Genomic DNA, 22,110 nt, shown 5'->3' with positions numbered 1-22,110 from the left:
CCGGGAAAACTTTTTAAATTTAGCCTCAAGCTGTTTGGGATCAAGGCAAAAATTAATTAATTTGTCTATAATTTTGTTGTTTTTTTAAATTTTTTTCTTAAGAGGTCCCGGTACGGCGTACCGGCACGTACCGTCACAAAAACAGCACTGGGTATAGGCATTGCTTCAGAGAAAAATAACCTCCATTCTTTCTCTTTAAAATAACCTAGGTAGTAAAGGTAGGTAAAACTTTAAAGTTTGGTAGAAGTCCCTAGGATTTACAGTTTCAGAAATAGGATTTTTCAAAGTTCGCCGCTCACATCATTTTTGGGCCATTTTCCCCATTATTTCGCAAACATTGTTCTTTAACTTTTTTCTACGCATTTCTAGGTACATATATGCAATGGTACATTTACCAGAAAGAAAAGTCAATTACCTTTAAAACGATCTATTGTATAAGGTTGTACGACTATTGTTATAGTCGGTTCGCTAAACTCAGACGCAACTGGCTAGATATTTTAGTTGATTTTTTTTTTGTTTTTTGCCAATTTTGCAAAAATTGGCAAAATTACTAACTATTTAGTGATTATTAACTATTTAGTAATTATTTTTTGCCAATTTTACTAAAATTGGCAAAATTACCGACTAAAATATCTAGAAAGTTGCGTCTGAGTTTAGCGAACAGACTATAAGCAAGTTATGCTTTTTCAAGATTTTATACTTTTAATGATTTTTAATATTTTTTATGATTATTTTTTAAATTTCTCATTATTATTTTTTTCTTGTACATTTAGGTATATACATTGTGGAATAAAAAAAGCTTATTTTATTTACTTTAAAATTGTGTATTTCAAAAAAATTCTAGTACTATTTTTAAACAAGGTATCCGTAGGATATCCAAGGGTATCCGTAATTTGAGAAAAATATTAAAATTTCTTATTTTTTTCAATTAGAAAAACATAATTGCATATTATAACATAATTTTTAATTCCAAAACCTTTCTTAATAAAACTTTTCGATATTGTGAAATATAAAGGTACTTTACTCTTGAGCGAAATTAATATTTCTTAACATACCTATTGATAAAATTTTATATCAATCTGATGGTTGCATCTTAGGTTTTAGACTATGCAGAGCGTTATATAAAGAATTTTTTTTTTCATAAAGTTAATAGTAAAAAAGTTTTCCATATGGTTCTAACTTAGTGGAACCTATTGCATGTGTGTATGTCACATTTTGAAAAAGCATATTTATCTTGTTTAAAAATAGTCCTAGAATTTTTTACAATACAACGTTTTAAAGTAAAGAATATAAGCTTTCTTTTTTTTTGCACAATGTATATACCCTAAATATACAATAAAAAATTTATAATGAGAAATTTAAAAATAATCGTAAAATATATCAAAAATCATTAAAAGTATAAAATTTTGAAAAACCATATTAGTCCATTCATTAACGGTAAAATATTGCAAAACCTTTAAATTTTAAAGAACCGCTTGGATTGACATGAAATTTGGCATACACACAGCTAACAAGTCAAAGAAAAAAAGTGATATTGTGCCGATATGTGCTTTTGCCCTGGGGGTGGTTTTCACCCCCTCTTGGGGGTTAAAAAATATTCGTCCAAACAAAGTCAGGAAATGGGTAAACTGGCTAATTTAAAGTAACCTTTGTTCTATAGAGTTTTTTCACTAAGTCAATACTTTTCGAGTTATTTGGCAGTGAATATGTTCATTTTTTCAACAAAATAACCACGCTTTTAGACGGTTTTTCGCAAATAACTCAAATTGTAAGTATTTTGTCGAAAAAGCATTCTTAGCAAAAATATAGCCTATAAAAAATTTAAAAAAATAGTGAATATATCACGTTTTCTTATTTAGTAGAAGCAGAGTTATAGCTAATGAAATACAAGTTCATATTCGTCAAATTCCAAGTGGAATACTTTAACGTGAAATAACCAAAAATGAAGCACATTTCGGGGAAAACTCATTTAAACTTATTTAAAGTGTTTAAAAAAAGCTTCATTTTTGTTTTATAAAAAAAATTTCTAGCATCAAAATTAAACAAGTTACGCTCAAAATAAAGTTAGTCCCTTTTGGTTTTGGTTAAAAAATCGAGAAAATCACCCCCTAATTAGTATCTTAAATGAACTTAATCGTAACGACTTCACAAGTTTCTTGACTCGTGTATATATTGTTTATATGATCTGTAAGTTTCATCGGTTCAAAGTTCTTATTATTGAAACGGCTGTAGTTAAAAGGGGTTGAACCAGTCACTGATCACGAATGTATGCAAATTTAGAAACACCAAATCTTGATCAATTTTTGTCTAACAGAAAAACAAAAAAATACGTGATATTCAGAAAAGCAAATCTGACTTTTTTTGTATTTCGAGACTTTTGGTATCTCTAACAATTTTTAAGTTATTTTGAAAAAAAGCATATTTTTCAAAATTTAAATTTTTAAAAATTTTACTTTGAAACCAAATTTTTTCAAAAATAAACACTTTGAATCGATGAAACTTACAGATCATATAAACACAATATAAATAAAATAATTTATGGAGCGGCAACGATTAATTTCATTTAAGTTGCTAATTAGGGGGTGGTCTTCCCGATTTCTTTTTGCAAAAACAAAAGGGACCAACTTTATTTTGAGCGCAACTTGCTTAAATTTAATGCTAGAAACTTTTCGTAAAAACAGAAATAAAGCTTTTTTTAAACACTTTAAAAAAGTTAAAATGGGTTTTCCCCAAAAAGTGCTTAATTTTTTTTGGATATTTCACGTCGAAATATTCTATTTGAAATTTGGTGAATATGAATCTATATTTCATTGGCTATAACTTTGGTTCTACGAGATCCAGAGACCTAACGCGTACACCATTTTTTTACTGTTTTATAGGCTATATTTTTGCTAAGAACGGTTTTTTCGACAAAATACTTACTTTTTGAGTTATTTGCGAAAAACCGTCTAAAAATGTGGTTATTTTGTTGAAAAATGAACATATTCACTCGCAAATAACTCGAAAAGTGTTGACTTGGCGAAAAAGCTCTATAGAACAAAAGTTACTTAAAATTAGTCAGTTTACCCATTTCCGGAGTTGTTTTGGACATATATTTTTTCACCCCCAAGAGGGGGTGAAAGTCACCCCCAGGGCAAAAGCACACGTCGGCACAATATCACTTTTTTTCTTTGACATGTAAGCTATGCGTATGCCAAATTTCATGTCAATCCAAGCGGTTCTTTAAAATTTAGAGCAAAAACCGTGAAAGAATGGACTATATCTTGCTTAAAAATAGTCATACAGCCTTCTTCTACAATAGACCATTTTAAAGGTAATTGAATTCTATTCCTATTAAATGTAACATTGCATATATCTAAATCTGCGTAGAAACAAGTTACAGAACAATGTTTCCGAAGTAACAAGGAAAATGGCCCAAAATAGCTGTGAGTGGCGAAATTTGAAAAATTGTATTTTGGAAACTGTAGATCATAGAGACTTCTTCTAAACGTCATTTTAAAGAGAAAGGATGGAAGTTTTTTTTCTGTGAAGCAATGCCTATACCTATATCCCTATGGAAAAAAGTTATGGGGCAAAAACAAAATTGCTATCTTTCGTGTTTCTTTCTTGTTTTTCTTTTGAATATATTTTTGTAAAAAAATATTTGTGACTTTAGAATGTGATATTTCGATATTAAATTTAACCTGGAACAATTTTCCTGTAGAGGTGTTTGACCAAAAGTGCATAGAACTCACCCTAATTCGACCTGTGCCTAGGGACTAATTCACCTCTTGCTCAAAAACGCACCCCTTTAAATGGCAGCCATCCGCGGTTTTTTCATATTTAGAGGTCCATTGACTATATGAAATAATAAATATTCTAAAATACATAATCAATAATTACTGCTAAAAGTTGGGAGTAGTTAATTATTAACAAATCAGTGCAAAAACACGATTTTTTGTACCCCATTAAAAAGCCCCCCTTAACACGGTACACTAATTTTTATTTCAGCCTCACTTTTAGCAATCACAGACGAGTTTACTGTTTATCCCTACTTTTTACCTAATCACTAACCGTATGCAGCAATTACAAAACCACTAGGCATACATATCATCGGCCTCATATGAAAAGTGTCTAAGTCTAAACTAACAAATTTTACAGGAGACGAAAAAACTGATTTAAAGAATGATTTTGACTTAAAACTTTATCTTATTTGACACAGTTACTTAGAATATTGTCCGTCAGCCTTCTCATATAGATAGATATATTTTTAAAATACATATTATTACTTTAAAAATGGAGTTAGGCAACTTTCATTTTTGAAATAAGGACAATTTTGGAGTTAGGCACATTTAATAAAGAAAATCATGAAGAAATATGCGTAACTCCATAAAACGTCGCCAAAAGTAAACTGTGAAAAATGCTTTAGTCCCACAAGAAAAACAAATGTGGGGTTTTAAGGATAATAATGCTACTTAAATGTAGTTAACACAAAAACTATAATATGATCAAATTGAACTTATCTTCAATAAGTTTACACTATTTCCATGAAGATATGTTAGCTTATAATACTTTTCTTGAAGATATAACACAGCAGCGCAGCAAAAGTACATCTAACCTCAATGAAAATGATGGACTTTGGCAAGTTTCATATGATTCACCCAACGCCGTGGAGTTGGGAGAATTCTTTTTTGTGATTCTAGCGACATCTATTGACTTTTTTCAACTTTTTTGTCTTGTTATGCATGCGTACCATAAATATTAATCAGATGGAGCAAAAATCTCAGTTTTGCTTATTTTGGGACTCGGGCACTTTTCATATGAGGCCGACGATAAACATAACCAATAACCGGCTAAATGAAATTTGTACTTCCGGAGATAGCCGAAGGAAAAAAGGGACGTGTGAGCAGATATTGAACACTAAACAGATAATAGAAAAGCGGGGGGGGGAGACAGTATACCAATACAGCTCCGTTTCGTAGTAAAAAGATTAAGTAAAATGGGAAATATGAGAATACATAACCACCTAGTTAACCTAATAATAAATATGTATGTAGACAGGGCTGCATACTATCACCCTTATTATACTTACTTAATCCAGAACTCGTCTAACTTTCGGTGTGAGTTATTACGGAGTTAGGTTCTCCGTCGTTTTCTTCCACATTTCTTTCCATTTCCTTCTATCCATGGCCAATGCATTTGTTTTCTCCCATTTTATTCCCCTTTTGTCGGCTGCTTCCATCACTTCTTCTGTCCACGTCTTTCTTGGTCTTCCTCTCTTCTTTCTTCCCATATCTCTCGCTTCATATATTTGTCTTACTATTTTCTCTTCTCCCCTTATTATACAACATAATTATATTCTAAATATACAGGGTGTTTGGTAAAGAATGGGCCACAGCTTAACCTTAGATTCGTGAGGTTAAAATAGATCGATTTAAGCTAACTTACCTTAGTACGAAAGTTGATAATAACCGAAATACAGGGTGTCAAAGTTAAACTTTTATTTTATTTATTTTTGAGTATTTCCTGGCAGGCATGGGACAACAACACGAAATTTGGTAAGTCGTGCTGGTATTGTACAATCTACTTAATTATGTTAAACAAACGTTTCTGGCTACTACCAGAGGCGTACGAGGGGGAACGTGAATGGTTGACCCCTCCCAAATTCTACGCCACTGGCGGAATTGCTATTTTAGTGCAATTTTTTGATTCTCCAATACTTTCTATGTAAAAAACATACTCTTCATTCGTAACGATAAAGCCATTATTTTTCGAGATATTTGAAGTTAAAAACGAAGGTGCATAATACATTAATCAAAATAAGTGTGCCTTTTCATTTTTAACTTCAAATATCTCGAAAACTAACGACTTTATCGTTACGAATGAAGAGTAGGTATATTATTTGTATAGATAGCAGTTTCATCAGAGGCGTAGAATTTGGGAAGGGTCAACCATTCACTTTCCCCTGTCGTACGCCTCTGGTATTAACCACAAACGATTATTAAACATAATTTAGTACGGTGTACAGTACCTACACTTTCTGCCAAGTACCATAAGAATATGTCAAATAGTTTTCTAGTACCGGACACAAATAGTTATTAAAGTTTTAAATAAAGAATAAATTATTTAAAAAAGAATACTTTAAAATAATTTAACATATCCGTGTGATACTTGGCAGAAAGTGTAGGCACTGTACATCCTACTAAATTATGTTAAATAATCGTTTCTGGCTACTACCAGAGGCGTACGACAGGGGAAAGTGAATGGTTGACCCTTCCCAAATTTAGAAAAAAGTTTTAGAAAAATATAAGCGTGTTTAAATTTTTCCGAAACAATGCACGTTTTCGTTCTAATTGCACTCCCCTAATGATAAAATAGTCAACTTGCCTATCGTAAAGAATTAAAATATGAAGCACGAAGAACCCTGCAATATTCATTTATAAATTTTATTGTTTCTTTTTTTTTGTAAATTAGATTTACTTTACTGAAATTTTCATTTCATTTTCACTTTTATGATTTCTTGCTTCTAGGGTTTACAAATTTATAATATGACGAAAGAAGACTACAACACAATGTCAAAGGAACTTAAAGATGCTATCCTAGCGACAGACTTGGCCAGTTATTTTAAATTTCGAATGAAATTGCAACAACTTCTTAATGGCAATATGCTAGATATCGACAATGCTCGACATCGAACTTTAGTAAAAGCTATTTGTATGACAGGCTCTGATTTGTCAGGCAATTGCAAACCGTTTCTGGTTGCCAAAAATATATGTGAATCAGTTTATAGTAAGTACAGTTTATTTTGGTAAGAGCACAATTCGTTAAACCCTCTGTATACGAATTGGTACCAGTAGACTACATGTTTCGCTTTGCTCCAGCTCGTCAGATATCCGGGCAGGTACGAATTCATAAGCAAACGGTTCAACGAATGTGTCTTCAAACTTCACATCTTAGTTAATTGTGCTTTTACGCCCCATAGTTTTGACGGCGTTTCAGCAAAGTCATTATCAAGTCAGATTAGTTTCGCTTCTTCTATACTTTGTTTTTAAACCAGGAGGAGTAAACTAAAAAGACAGATTCACACCCAAGAAAGTCACTAGAAAAATCACCAAATACATCTTTTTTGGTTGATCATGTCGGCCTTATTATACATACTAATACGTCGCTAAAGAGTTCTAAAAACAACTATTTTTATATAAAAGCAAACAAAAAATCTAAAAATTAAAGAAATAACGCAGAAAATACAAAAAATCGCCGATTTAATTAATTAACCTATGAAATGCCAATAGTGTCAAAATTTCATATAAATATCATTAGTGTCAAAATTTCATAACAGTGGAGTAAACTTGCCCGAGGTTAGACCAATTACAAACAAGTAAGCATTACAGCGCGGTAAATTTGAATTTACCAACTAGATCCAGACATAGAAATAAACGTAGAATAGCAATGATTAAAACTACTTTTATGAAAATTAAGTCATTTCTTTGCAATAATCATCTCATAGTACGTTCTTTAACGGTAAAATATTGCAAAAGCTCTAAATTTTAAAGAACCGCTTGGATTGACATGAAATTTGGCATACTTAGCTAGCAGGTCAAAGAAAAAAAGTGATATTGTGCCGACGTGTGCTTTTGCCCTGGGGGTGACTTATACTTATAAAAAATATATGTCCAAAATAAGTCCAGAAATCGATAAACTGACTAATTCTAAGCAACTTTTGTTCTATAGAGTTTTTTCACCAAGTCAATACTTTTCGAGTTATTTGCGAGTGAACTTGTTCATTTTTCAACAAAATAACCACGTTTTTAGACGGGTTTTCGCAAATAACTCAAAAAGTAAGTATTTTATCGAAAAAAATATTCTCAAAAAAATATAGCCTGTAAAAAAGTGAAAAAAATGGTGTATACATTAGGTCTCTATACTTCGCAGAAGCAGAGTTATAGCTAATGAAAAATAGGTTCATATTCGTCAAATTCCAAATCGAATATTTTAACTTGAAATAACCAAAAAATGAAGCACTTTTTGGGGAAAACTCATTACAACTTTTTTAAGTGGTTAAAAAAAAAAGATTTTTTTTGTTTTACAAAAAAACATTTCTAGCATCAAAAATAACAAGTTACGCTCAAAATAAAGTTGGTCGAAAAAATGCATTTTCTCCAAAATAAACAATTTTGAAAATTTTACTTCAAAACCAATTTTTTTTCAAAAATGATCACTTTGAACCGATGAAATTTACAGATCATATAAACACAACATAAGTAGGTAAAGTATTAACTTGTGAAGCGATAATGATCAATATCATTTAAGTTGGGGTTGATCTTCCCGATTTTTTTGCCAAAACAAAATAGTCTGGGCTGATTACCGGAGAATAGGCCATTTTTGGGAAAAGTTATTTACCAGCAATTTTATTGCTGGAATCGAATTATAAGATCCTATATATTAATAATATAGGTATGCAAAGTCCTCAGATAGTGTGCTACTTTTTTTATAAACAAAATGGCGCACGAAAATCGTGTTTTTTTCAATTATTGCTCTAGAACTCCGAAGATTTTAACTTTACAACAAAAGCACTCAAATAAAAATTCACCGTGATTAAATTCTGCATAGAGACGTGATTTTCTCGATCTGATCCGACAAAAAATTTCCTCGGAAAATGCGGGTTTTCCCAACAAAATCTTTAATTTTCAAATAAAGTTTTAGATAAGTAATTATTTACCAATAATTAAATAATTTGGTGACTTAAAAGCCTTCTTGATTTAGATTATAGTTCCAGAAGTTGGTAAAAATTAAACGAATATTTTAGCAACAATTCAATTGTTAATTAATAATTTACGGTCGCAATAATACCCAAAATAATTATGATGCACTGAGCAAACTTTGAAATCTTATAAAGATGAGATGCCTATTTAACATTTTGTGGACAAAATATAAATTTTTTATTTTTTTGCATAATCTTTAAATGTTTAAAAAAATAGTTATAAACAAATTAACGTTTCTCAGAAAGTTTTTATTATATTATAATTTTAAAAAATAGCTAAAATGCGCATTTTAAACATCTTGAAAATGAATGCTTTAAAACTTTTTTGCAACCATTTGCAAAAAAGTTATGAAACAGCAAAGTAAACATACGATTACTACGGTGTTAATAATTTTTTTTAATTCTTTCAAAGCGTAGAAGTGAGTTTAAAGTACAAGCTAATTATTTATAAAACAATATCGATTATCAGCTTAATGGTTATATTTTAATTAAAGATTATAAATATATTTTTTTGTAATTTACACGCGCGAAAGTAGAATAATACAGTACCGTAGCTACCCACCCACATACACAACTCGCGCGAGTTTAAGCATGTCAGTCGCTTCGAGTGAACATTTTATCTCCGGCTCTGTATCAAGCCTACTTTCGCGCTAAAAATTACAAAAAAAAGTATTTTTAATCTTAGATTAAAATATATCCATTGAACTAATTTTTGACATTCTTTGTGAGTAATTAGATTGTACCATAGACTCACTTTTAAGCTTTGAAACAATTAAAACAAATTATAAACAATGGAGATATCGTATATTTATTTTGCTATTTCCTAACTTTTTTGCAAATGGTTGGAAAAATTTTTTAAAGCATTCATTTTCAAGACCTATGAAATACGCATTTTAAGTATTTTTTAAAATTAGAATATAATAAACAATTTCTAAGAAATGTTAATTTGATTATAACAATTTTTTTTAAACATTTAAAGATTATGCAAAAAAATTAAAAATTTATATTTTGTCGACAAAATATTAAATAGGCATCACACCTTTATAATCTTTCTAAGTTTGATCAATGTCTCTTGATTATTTTGGTTGTTATTGCGACTGTAAATTGTTAATTAACAATTGAATTGTTGCTAAAATATTTGTTTCATTTTAACCGGCTTCTGAATTTATAATCTATACCAAGAAAGCTTTTATTTCACCAAGTTATATAATTATTTATAAATAATTACTGGCCCAAAAAATTTATTTGAAAATTCGAGATTTTGTTGGGAAAACCCACATTTTCCGAGGAAAATTTTCGTCGGAGCAAATCGGGAAAGACATGCCTCTATGTAGAATTAAATTGGGGTGAATTTTTATTTGAGTATTTTTGGTGTAAAGTTAAAATCTTCGGAGTTATAGAGCAATAATTGAGAAAAATACGATTTGTCGGCGCCATTTTGTTTATAAAAAAAATAGCACACTATCTGTGGACTTTGCATACCTATATTAATAATATATAAGATCTTATAATTCGATTAAAGCAATAAAATTGCTGGTAAATAACCTTTCTTTGTACTTTACTAATTAGACCAACGTATTATAACTATTTTTTTTTCAAAATTTAAAGATTATGCAAAAAAAAGAAAAATTTATATTTTGTCGATAAAATATTAAACAAGCATCTCATCTTTATAAGTTTGATCAATGTATCATGATTATTTTGGTTATTATTGCGATCGTAAATTGTTAATTAACAATTGAATTGTTGCTAAAATATTCGTTTAATTTTCACCGGCTTCTGGAATTACAATCTATACCAAGAAATCTTTGATATCACTAAGTTATTTAATTATTGATTAATAATTACTTACCTAAAACTTTATTTGAAAATTATAGTTTTTGTTACGAAAACCCGCATTTTCCGAGGAAAATTTTCGTCGGAGCAAATCGTAAAAAACATATCTCTATGCAGAATTTAATTGCGGTGAATTTTTATTTGGTTGTTTTTGTTGTAAAGTTAAAATCTTCGGAGTTATAGAGCATTAATTGAAAAAAATACGATTTGTCGGCGCCATTTTGTTTATAAAAAAAGTAGCACACTATCTGCGGACTTTGCATACCTATATTATTAATATATATGATCTTATAATTCGATTCCAGCAATAAAATTGCTGGTAAATAACTTTTCCATGAATTTTGCTAATTAGCCCAGAGTAAAAGGGTGCAACGTTATTTTGAGCGAAACTTGTTTACTTTTGATGCTAGAAATGTTTTTTATAAAACAAAAATAAAACTTTTTTAAACACTTTAAAAAAGTTGAAATGAGTTTTCCCCAAAAAGTGCTTCATTTTTTGGTTATTTCAAGTTAAAATATTCGATTTGTAATTTGACGAATATGTTAGAACTAAGACAAAGAATGGTTAAGTGCTATGTTTGGTCCGTACTTTTGTATCGTGCAGAAGTGTGGACGCTAAAAGTATCGATCATGAACAAAATTGAAGCATTGGAAATGTGGATTCATAGACGGATGCTGAAGATACCTTGGACAGCAAGGAAAGCTAATGAACAAGTACTAAGGAGGGTCAATAAAGATAGAGAACTGCTAAAGACTGTTTAACATCGAAAAATGTCTTATCTGGGACATGTAGTGAGGGGAAGTCGATATAAAATATTATAACTGATCCTTAAAGGCAAAATAGAGGGACGTAGAGGTGTAGGAAGAAAAAAAGTTTCTTGGTTAAAAGACATTGTTGAATGGACTCAGATATCAAATGCAGGACAAATATTTCATATTACAGAAGATCGAGAACCCTTCGCAATGGTGATCGCCAACGTCGGATAATTCTGATATGGCACGTGAAGAAGAAGAAGAAATTTGAATTTACTCCTCCTTCGAATTGTTTTAAGATTTTTAAATTTGAAAGAAGTTAAATATGGGATGTTATATATTACCGATTCAGAAATAGGCAGGCATAACGTTTCATTAATCCACATATGGTAATAATGCGCTATAAGAATTATTCACTTCCGTCGGCACTCCCCAAATGCCACGCCTTATTTTTTTAATGTATGACTCATTCAACTGATAAAAATTATTGTGTGGTCATTACTGCCACATCTGATGATATTTTGAAATAGGCCAACATTTGACAATAGAAGGCATAGTTATAAACACAGGAATCCGTCAAGGTGATTCACTGAGCCCTTTCATATTTTAATTTAATAATGGACAAAATAATAGAAAATCCTTCCCAGAACAGCGAAGGATTAGGATCTGGATTTATAGTCCAGAAACCGAAGCTTTTCATCTCGCAATTTTTACAGAATGAATCGATTTGCTTGAAAATTTTAGAATAAGTAGTGGATAGTCCAAGGATCAAAATCTATATGATGCTGAAAGGCGCTTTTACCATGGGGGTGGTTGCCACCCCATCTCGATGGTGGAAATTTTTTATTATATTTTGACCGCAAAAGTTGATAAAAATATTCATTCTAAGCAAAAAATGCTCTATACATTTTTTTGATAAAATTAATAGTTTTCGATTTATTCGCTATCGAAAGTGTTAGTTTTATACTGAAAAATTCAATGTTTTTCGATAATACTCATTTACGTAGAAAAAATTTTTTCAAACCAAGTTCTTGAGAATTAAATAACATACAATTTCATATTTAAACATTTTTTCCTATCTTTGATGCTAATCTTTCTATTCTGAAGAAAATGGCATTTTTTACCAAACTACAAAAATTCGTTATTCGCTTTTAACTCTAGTTTTTTGAAAATTAATCATTCTAAGCCAGTCAAACTTCTAGCATCTATTAATAATCTTATACACTGTTAGTCAAAAGTCCGTACCCCCCCTCGTATGTTTTGAACGGATATACCTATAATAGTGAAATTTGGAGGGAGGAAATAAACGGACGTAAGCTTCTTAACTAGTCATGACAGGTGACGTAATAGTGACAGATGACGTTACAGAGCCACTGTGACCGATAATTTTAAATGGGACCTTATGGCAAGTGATACCTTGTTTGAAAGGTATTGAAAATGCCTATTCATTCATACTAATTTCGTTTGAGTTTAAGCTAATTTTAATGAATAAATGAAATAAATATAAACTTGTAGTTTCGCATTTAATTAATTAAAATTCAAAATTCCGCCTATATTACTTGTCAAAAAGGTTCACGTTGACGTAAAAACTACTAGAGAATTAAAAAACGTCAACTTTTTTGACAAAAAAAAAACCATAGGCGGACATTTGAATTTTTATTAATTAAATGCGAAACTACAATATTATATTTATTTACTTTATTCACCAAAATCAAAATCAACTTAAACCAAAAAAAATAGTATGACTGAATAAGTATTTTAAATACCTTTCAAACGAGGTATCACTTGCCATAAGGTCCCATTTAAAATTATCGGTCACAGTGGCTCTGTAACGTCATCTGTCACTATTACGTCACCTGTCATGACTAGTTACGAAGCTTAAGTCCGTTTATTTCCTCCCTCCAAATTTCACTATTATGGGTATAACCGTTCAAAAGATACGAGGGGGGGTACGGACTTTTGACTAGCACTGTATATAAAAATCAATTGCTGTGCGTTAGTCTCACTAAAACTCGAGAATGGCTGGACTGATTTGGCTAATTTTGATGTTGAATTATTTGTGGAAGTTCAGGGAAGGTTTATACGGTTTTATACTGTCATTTCAGTAGCCACCAAAATTTTTACAGTTTACAGCTATATATGTATAAAATGCTCTTTTTAGAGTGTTTGTTGCCATACTCCTCCGAAACGACTTGACTGATTTTATGGAATTTTGCAAGTGTACTCGACCGGACCGGGAGTAGGTTTTTATCTATATTTCATACCCGTGCGTCTTAAGGGGGGTTGCCCCCCTGATATTTATTTCTATTTTTTCGGACAAACTCTTTTTTTTAATTTCATATGATGTGGAACGTAAAGATACATACAACCCTAAATTTTCACTTTTCTATCACTAACCGTTATTTTTTAATGGCCATTTAAATATTTTACATCTATATAAACAAAAGAAAGTCGTGACAGTTACCAACACATAACTCGAGAACGACTGAATAGATTTTTATGAAATTTTCCACGTATATTTGACCGGACCGAGAATAGGTTGTTATGTATTTTTCATATCCGTACGTCGTAACGGGGGCTGCCCCCCTAATATATTTTTTTATTTTTTTGGTCAAACTGTTTTTTCTTAATTTTGTGTGATGTGGAAGGCAAAGGTAAATACAACCCTAAATTTGCACTTTTCTATCTTCGACCGTTATTTTTTAATAGCCATCTAAAATTTTGCATCTAATATATAAAAATCAATTGCTGTGCGTTAGTCTCGCTAAAACTCGAGAATGGCTGGACCGATTTGGCTAATTTTGATGTTGAATTATTTGTGGAAGTTCAGGGAAGGTTTATACGGTTTTATATTGTCATTTCAGTAGCCACCAAAATTTTTACAGCTATATGTATAAAATGCTCTTTTTACAGTGTTTGTTGCCATACTCTTCCAAAACGACTTGACCGATTTTTATGGAATTTTGCAAGTGTACTCGACCGGACCGGGAGTAGGTTTTTATCTATATTTCATACCCGTGCGTCTTAAGGGGGGTTGCCCCCCTGATATTTATTTCTATTTTTTCGGACAAACTTTTTTTTTATTTCATATGATGTGGAACGTAAAGATACATACAACCCTAAATTTTCACTTTTCTATCACTAACCGTTATTTTTTAATGGCCATTTAAATATTTTACATCTATATAAACAAAAGAAAGTCGTGACAGTTACCAACACATAACTCGAGAACGACTGAATAGATTTTTATGAAATTTTCCACGTATATTTGACCGGACCGAGAATAGGTTGTTATGTATTTTTCATATCCGTACGTCGTAACGGGGCTGCCCCCTAATATATTTTTTTATTTTTTTGGTCAAACTGGTTTTTCTTAATTTTGTGTGATGTGGAAGGCAAAGGTAAATACAACCCTAAATTTGCACTTTTCTATCTTCGACCGTTATTTTTTAATAGCCATCTAAAATTTTGCATCTTATATATAAAAATCAATTAGTGTGCGTTAGTCTCGCTAAAACTCGAGAATGGCTGGACCGATTTGGCTAATTTTTATGTTGAATTATTTGTGGAAGTTCAGGGAAGGTTTATACGGTTTTATATTGTCATTCAATTATTACAGCTATATGTATAAAATGCTCTTTTACAGTGTTTGTTGCCGTACTCCTCCGAAACGACTTTACCGATTTTTATGAAATTTGGCAGATATGTTCGACCGGACTGGGAGTAGGTTTATGTCTATATTTTATACCTCTACGTCATAAGGGGGTTGCGTATGACGTCATAACTCTCACAATAATGACGTGAAAAATACGAAATTAAGTAAGTCTACTCCTTGCTGAAATCCGAACAGAACCGTACTAAAATTTTTTCTCGAGCTCAATCGGTGTACAAAATACAATATCTTAAGCCGTAGAAAAGTTCTGAGGACAGAAGCAGAACGAGTAACAAATTTCATCGAAGAAAAGTGCAACTGTTTAACTTTTGGACTTAAATTGGGCAAAATATGAATTTCTTAATTTTTCGAAACTTTCAAAAAATATCTCTACCGAACTTTTCTGACGAACGGCAAGCAGGAGAAAAGTTCTGAGCACACGAAAAGAACAAGCAGCAAATTATAAAATTTTATTTAATTTTAATTAATTTTGTTTCATTTTATTTAATTTAAGTATTTTATTTATTTTCGTTTATTTTATTTTATTTCATTTTATATAAATTTTAATTATTTTTATTAGATTGTATTTTTTTTATTTTATTTTTTTTTAATTTATTTATAATTTTTATTTAAGTTTATTCAGTTTTATTTATTTTTATTAACTTTTATTCAATTTTATGAAATTTTGTTTCATTTTATTTAATGATATTTAATTTTAATTTTATTTTATTTTGATTAATCAACACCTATATAGTTGGACAACCCCGAACCCAATTATAAATACAGGGTTGTTTTGAATGTAAATAAAATAAAGCTGTTATATTCATTATAAGATAAAACAAATTTAAGATTGCAACTGTTGCACTGCAAACTTTATTTTGTTACTTTATTACGTCAAACATCATGTGTAATTCATTAAAAATAATAATAAAAACTCATTCACATCGAGCATTCTTTGTTTATTAATTACGAATTCCTTTTGTTTATTTTAAGTTTATTGTTTACAAAAGTTTGTTTTTATCTATTGAGGCAGTACGAAGTCTGCCGGGTCAGCTAGTACATAAATAAAGAAGAATGAATAAGGCCAATGATAAAAACATCGCTAACTAACATTATTATGCTTCCAATTGAATTTCTCCTCTTTTTTTTTCAAAAAAATATAAACGTAACTTTTTTATTTTTTATGTTGGAAAGTTTGGTAAAAAAGAATTTTGTAGGTTTTTACAAGATCTATCAGTCTATTAATATTAAATCTTTTTAAAATCCTCAGTCAAAAAAAGAGGTAACTTTGAAAAGGTTGCTAAAGGTGGTTTTTGCATATTATTACAAGTTTTTATTGTCAATAGTTCACCCAATATTAGCCGTAGAAAAAAATTTTACAAACCAGTTTCTTTGGAATTAAATAGGTTACAATTTCATATTTAAACATTTTTTCGTATCTCTGATGCTAATCTTTCTGTTCTGGAGAAAAGGCCATTTTTTCCAAACTACAAAAATTCGTTATTCGCATTTAAGTCCGTTTTTTTTAAACTAATCATTCTAAGCCGGCCAAACTTCTAGAACCTATTAATAATATATAAATAAAGAAGACCGAATAATGTCAATCACCAAATTTAAATTAGGGTGGTGATTAGGAGGTTGCTTCCGATCACTTTTTCGCTGAAAAAAAAATAGGTTAAATAGGAAAAAATAAATTATTTTCATTATGTCACTTAATTTTTGAGCTAGAGACTTTTTTTTATTTCTAGAGATAGATATTTTTAAATACTTTACATTAGTTTGAGAACAAGTTACCCTCGAAAAATGCATAGTTTTCCCGTCTTTTGACTTTGAAACTACAATATTTAGCATTTGACGAAGAAGAGCTAACATATTCGCGGTGTGCAAGTACTTGGAAGGGGAAACGAGAAACGACCCTGCGCGAGTCGCGGAGAAATATTGCAACTATCTTAAATAATTCATATTGTCAATTGAAATTGTCAAATTGACGTATATTTCATACCTCCTGTCAATGAAGCAGAAAAATTATATATTGCTCCACAATATTGATATGATATGCAATTATTATATAAAGGTAAATTTAATTAATTTTATTTTGCTTGCTGTACTGCATTTTAATAACTAACCCTAATAGCACAAGGACGTCCATTGGACGTCCTTCACGGACTTTAGGGACGTCCTTTGGACGTCCGTTTTCGTCCGAGGAACGTCCTTTATACATCCTATTTTGGTCCAAATGTCGCGCTACCGAACGTCCATTGGACGTCCATCTAAGGTCCGAGGGGACGTATATTGGAACTTAATCGGACGCAAATTGGACCTTAATCGGACGTCCTAGGGGACGTAAATTGGACCTTAATCGGACGTAAATTGGACCTTAATCGGACATAAATTGGACCTTAATCGGACGTCCTAGGGGACGTAAATTGGACCTTAATCGGACGTAAATTGGACCTTAATCGGACGTAAATTGGACCTTAATCGGACATAAATTGGACCTTAATAGGACGTAAATTTGACCTTAATCGGACGTAAATTGGACCTTAATCGGACGTAAATTGGACCTTAATCGGACGTAAATTGGACCTTAATCGGACGTAAATTGGACTTTAATCGGACGTAAATGGGACCTTAAGTGGACGTAAATTGTACCTTAATCGGACGTAAATTGGACCTTAATCGAACCTCCTAGGGGACGTGAATTGGACCTTAATCGGACGTCCTAGGGGACGTGAATTGGACCTTAACAGGACGTCCAATTTTGGTCCAAAGGCCAAGTTGTTAAACGTCCAATGGAGGTCCACCTAACGTCGGAGGGGACGTTCGGTGGACGTCATTTGGGCATTCATAGGATGTCCCAGTTTGGTCCAATGTCTTGCTGCTGAACATCCATCTAACGTCCTGGAAGGTCATTCGGTGGACGTCTAGCGACGATATTTAGACCTGTGGAGAATGTATTGTGGGAAATAAAAAATATATTTTTTAAGGAACTTATATTTCATCTTATATCAAATTACAATTATTGGATATTACAGTATTTACATTAAATTACAATACACTTCTCCAAGAAATTAACGCACCACCTTAAATATGGGGTATATTTGATGTCTCGTATTTCCTAAACCTGTTGTCCCATCTAAGTGATGTTTTTATAATATTATAGCCTAGGCTATAGGTTACCTCCTTAAGCTTGTCATGCTGTAATATATGTATATTATATCATATTGCTCTCTATAGTAATGTGATATAATATATATTACAGTATAGCTCCCTGTGCATGACAAGCATAAGGAGGTAACATATTCTAGGGCCTAGGCTAGAATATTATAAAAAAAATCACTTAGATGCAACAACAGGTTTAGGAAATTCGAGACATCAAAAATGCCCAATTTTTAAGGTGGTGTGTAATGGGCTGTATATACAGGGTGTAACAAAAATACAGGTCATAAATTAAATCACATTATTCTGGGACCAAAAATAGTTCAAATGAACCTAACTTACCTTGTACAAATATGCACATAAAAAGTTACAGCCCTTTGAAATTACAAAATGAAAATGGATTTTTTCGATTATATCGAAAACTATTAGCGATTTTTTATTGAAAATGGACATGTGACATGTGGCATTATTATGGCAGGAATATCTTAAAGAAAAATTATGGTGAAATTTGTGCACCCCATAAAAATTTTATGGGGGTTTTGATCCCTTAAATCCTCCCAAACTTTTGTGTATGTTCCAATTCAATTTTATTATTGTGGTACCATTAGTTAAATTCAATATTTTTGTTTCTTAGTATTTTTCAGATAAGGCAGTTTTTATCGAGTTGCGACTTCTTTTTTAATATGTCCACGTAAAAATTTTATGGGGGTTTTGTTCCTTTAAACCCCCCAAATGTTGTATGTTCCAATTAAACTATTACTGAGGTACCATTAGTTAAACAGAGTGTTTTCAAAACTTTTTTGCCTCTTTGTATTTTTTCGATAAGGCACGTTTTATCGAGTCTGGCTTCTTTTTTAATATGGTTCAAAATATACCTAAAAATGTAAAGCATAAATAAGTTTGCATATTATTACCAAGTCTCCATAATCGTACTTAACCATATACAAATATGTGGTGGATTTGACAAATATTCACAATATTTCGATAAAAATTGACTTTTCGAAAAAGCAATAAGAGGCAAAAAAGTTTTTAAAACGTTGTTTAAATGGTAGGTACTACAATAATAATTAAATTGAAACGTGCACAAAAGCACATTGTTTTCGATACATTGGAAAAAATCACTTTTCATTTTGTAACTTCAAATGAGTGATAAAGGCACAGAGACTTAGATCACGAGGTCACATTGAAAGGATGCCAAAAACGAGGACTCCGAAAAGGGTACTAAACTACACTATAGCTTCAAGAAAGAGAAGAGGAAGACCGGAAAATAGATGGAAGCAAGAGGTCGAAAAAGATTTGGAAAGAATGGTGTTACAGGGTCAGAAAAGAAAAATGAATAAGAGGAAGGAATGGAGAAAAATCACATATCAAGCCAGAGAAGATCTCAGTACATAAAGAAACGTGAAAATGAAGAAAAAACAAACTTTTCAAGCCATGGGCCTCTAAGGCCCTTGGTGCTATTAATATATAACTTCAAAGGGCTGTAACTTTTCTTTTGTGCACATTTGTACTAAGGTAAGTTAGGTCCAATCAAACTATTTTTGGTCCCAGGATATGTGATTAAATTTATGACCTGTATTTTTGTTACACCCTGTATATATATAAAGGTTATATTTGGTTCTTGGGACATCAAAGTATATTTTTTAGACATTCCCTGGATATAGTCACTGATGTGACATACCTCCGATTTGTTTTTTCATGAGTTTTGTAAGAGAGACTAAAAACTTTTTTATGGTTACCTCCTGTTTTCATATATTTTTTGACATGTTTTGTAGTAAATTCAACTATCTATTTACTACAAGACATGTCAAAATTTACATGTGAAAGCAGGAGATGATCCTAAAAATGGTTTTTCGTCTCCTACAAAATTCATGAAAAATCAGATAGGAGAATTTGTACATTACAATTCTCTGATGTTTGGGAAAAAGGGCTTAAGTCAGAAATGCACATCGATAATGTTTTGATGATTTCTGGACCAGAAAAATCGGCTCTTTTTATTGGTACATACAGTTTACGTCTACAACAGTTTTTTGCTGGTCCAGAAATCATCAAAACATTAGCAATGTGCAATTCTGACTTACGCCCTTTTTGCCAAACATAAAAAAAGCAATCTGGTCATAACTGACCAATGAGCAATTTTAATTTAACCTAAATTACTAATGTTTCTTAAAATGAAGAGCTTACCCGATAGCGTCTCTTATCTAATCTAACAAGATCGTGCACTATTCTAACATACACAGCCACATCACGCACTATGCTCTGCTTTTCACTATCACCTATCACTCAAACTAGTTCAAAAGGCTTTGTCCTCTTCAATCTTCTAGTTTGCCCAGTAGTATCGAGGAGGATTTCCTCAATATTCTTGTACTTATTTAAGTTGTTTGTCGGGATTCCTGCTATCTTCTTGATGATTATATCCAGGTTCCATTCCTAGGTATTAATATTTGTTTATAAAGTAATAACTTATTATGCATGGACAATGTTGTTTCTTCCAATTAGCCAATACACTTTTTATATCTTTATTTTGGTTATATCTGGTTTTTTGTAGACCACTTTCAGCTGATTCTAAAAAAAATTAAAATGAACGGTAATTTTTCTATTCTTTACAATTAAAAATCAAAATATTTACAGGTAATACATGCATAAATGATTCGTTTCATAAAGAAAATTGAAAACGGATTTTATAATACTTACATAATTGTTTAAGAGATCCAGCCATAGCCAAAACTAGCATACTAAACAGTACAGTTGAGTACAGCAAAAAAAGCCACTAATTTCCATTTTTCACCCCCTTATCGATGCATTTTTTTCCAATCAAAATTGTTACTAAATTTTTAGGTTATCTTATGATGAAAATGAAATAATTGATGACTTGATGACCAATGACCACGCGACGCTACATAGATACTCGCGCGGCAAATTTGAAAATGAACGCAAATTGAATAGTAAATGGTCTCTCTTTAGAGTATGGAAAATTTTACCCCTCCAGGAGGACATTGTACTCTTTTCATAGAATATCTTGTGGTAACTTTCCAGCCATAATTTAATCAGATGTTCACGGAATAGAACTTTGATAGTAGAATTCCTGGAATGTTTTGTTGTTAGGGGAAACTTTTATTTTATTTATTCTTGAATATTTCCTGTTGTTAAACATTGTATAAGATTTTCATTACATTACATGAAATCAAAACATGTTTTGGATATTAAACTATATAGTTTTATAATTGTAATAATTTAATATACAATTTTGAATTAAGATTTAATCTTTCGATCTAATCGATTTAAACTACAGTAAAACTTGTGTTACCGGCCCCCTGCCAACACCGGCCACCTGTACTAACGGCCAGTTTAAAAATTCCCCACACTAATTACAGTAAAACCTGTCAGTAACGGCCGCTAAAAATGAAAAAGCTATTGGCCGATATAGAAAGGTGACCGGTATTGCCAGTTTTTGTAGTCTAGATATAATTGGTTTGGGGAATTTTTAAACTGGCCGTTAGTACAGGTGGCCAGTAACACAGGTTGTACTGTATATCTAGGCTACAAAAACTGGCAATAACGACCACTTTTCTATATCGGCCAATAGTTCTTTCATTTTAGTGGCCGTTAGTGACAGGTTTGACTGTATTTCATTAACGTAAAGTTAACGCAAGTTAATATTTTATTGAATTATTTTGCTATTTGATCTCGTAATTGGTATAATGTGTCCAATATAAGCGTTCATAAAACGTCCGTATTTCGTCCAGTATGGACGTCCAAAGTCGGACGTCCAAAGGACGTCCATATTTATTCCGTCCGAAGGACGTCCATATTTATTCCTTCCGAAGGACGTCCAACATGGGACGTCCGTTTATAGTCCATGGACGTTAGGACCAAAAATGGACCTATTTTGGACGTCCAAATGACGTCGTGTGCTATTAGGGAATTGTCCGTATTTCGTCCAGTATATATACGTCCATATTTGTTCCAT

General features: G+C 31.4%; 1 protein-coding gene across 1 annotated transcript in view; it reads left to right on the top strand.

Annotated features, from left to right (window-relative positions):
* LOC114336462 (cAMP and cAMP-inhibited cGMP 3',5'-cyclic phosphodiesterase 10A-like) overlaps positions 1-22,110 on the top strand; it is an 87,473-nt gene that overhangs the window by 59,011 nt on the left and 6,352 nt on the right. Inside the window, exon 9 of the mRNA XM_050655024.1 lies at positions 6,510-6,768. Within this exon, the coding sequence (XP_050510981.1) occupies positions 6,510-6,768 (259 nt within the window). The remainder of the gene's footprint in view (positions 1-6,509; positions 6,769-22,110) is intronic.

The sequence above is a fragment of the Diabrotica virgifera genome, chromosome 6 (genome assembly GCF_917563875.1).
Source record: "Diabrotica virgifera virgifera chromosome 6, PGI_DIABVI_V3a".
Taxonomy (NCBI): Eukaryota; Metazoa; Arthropoda; class Insecta; order Coleoptera; family Chrysomelidae; genus Diabrotica; species Diabrotica virgifera.
This window is presented reverse-complemented; position numbering and strand designations above follow the sequence as displayed.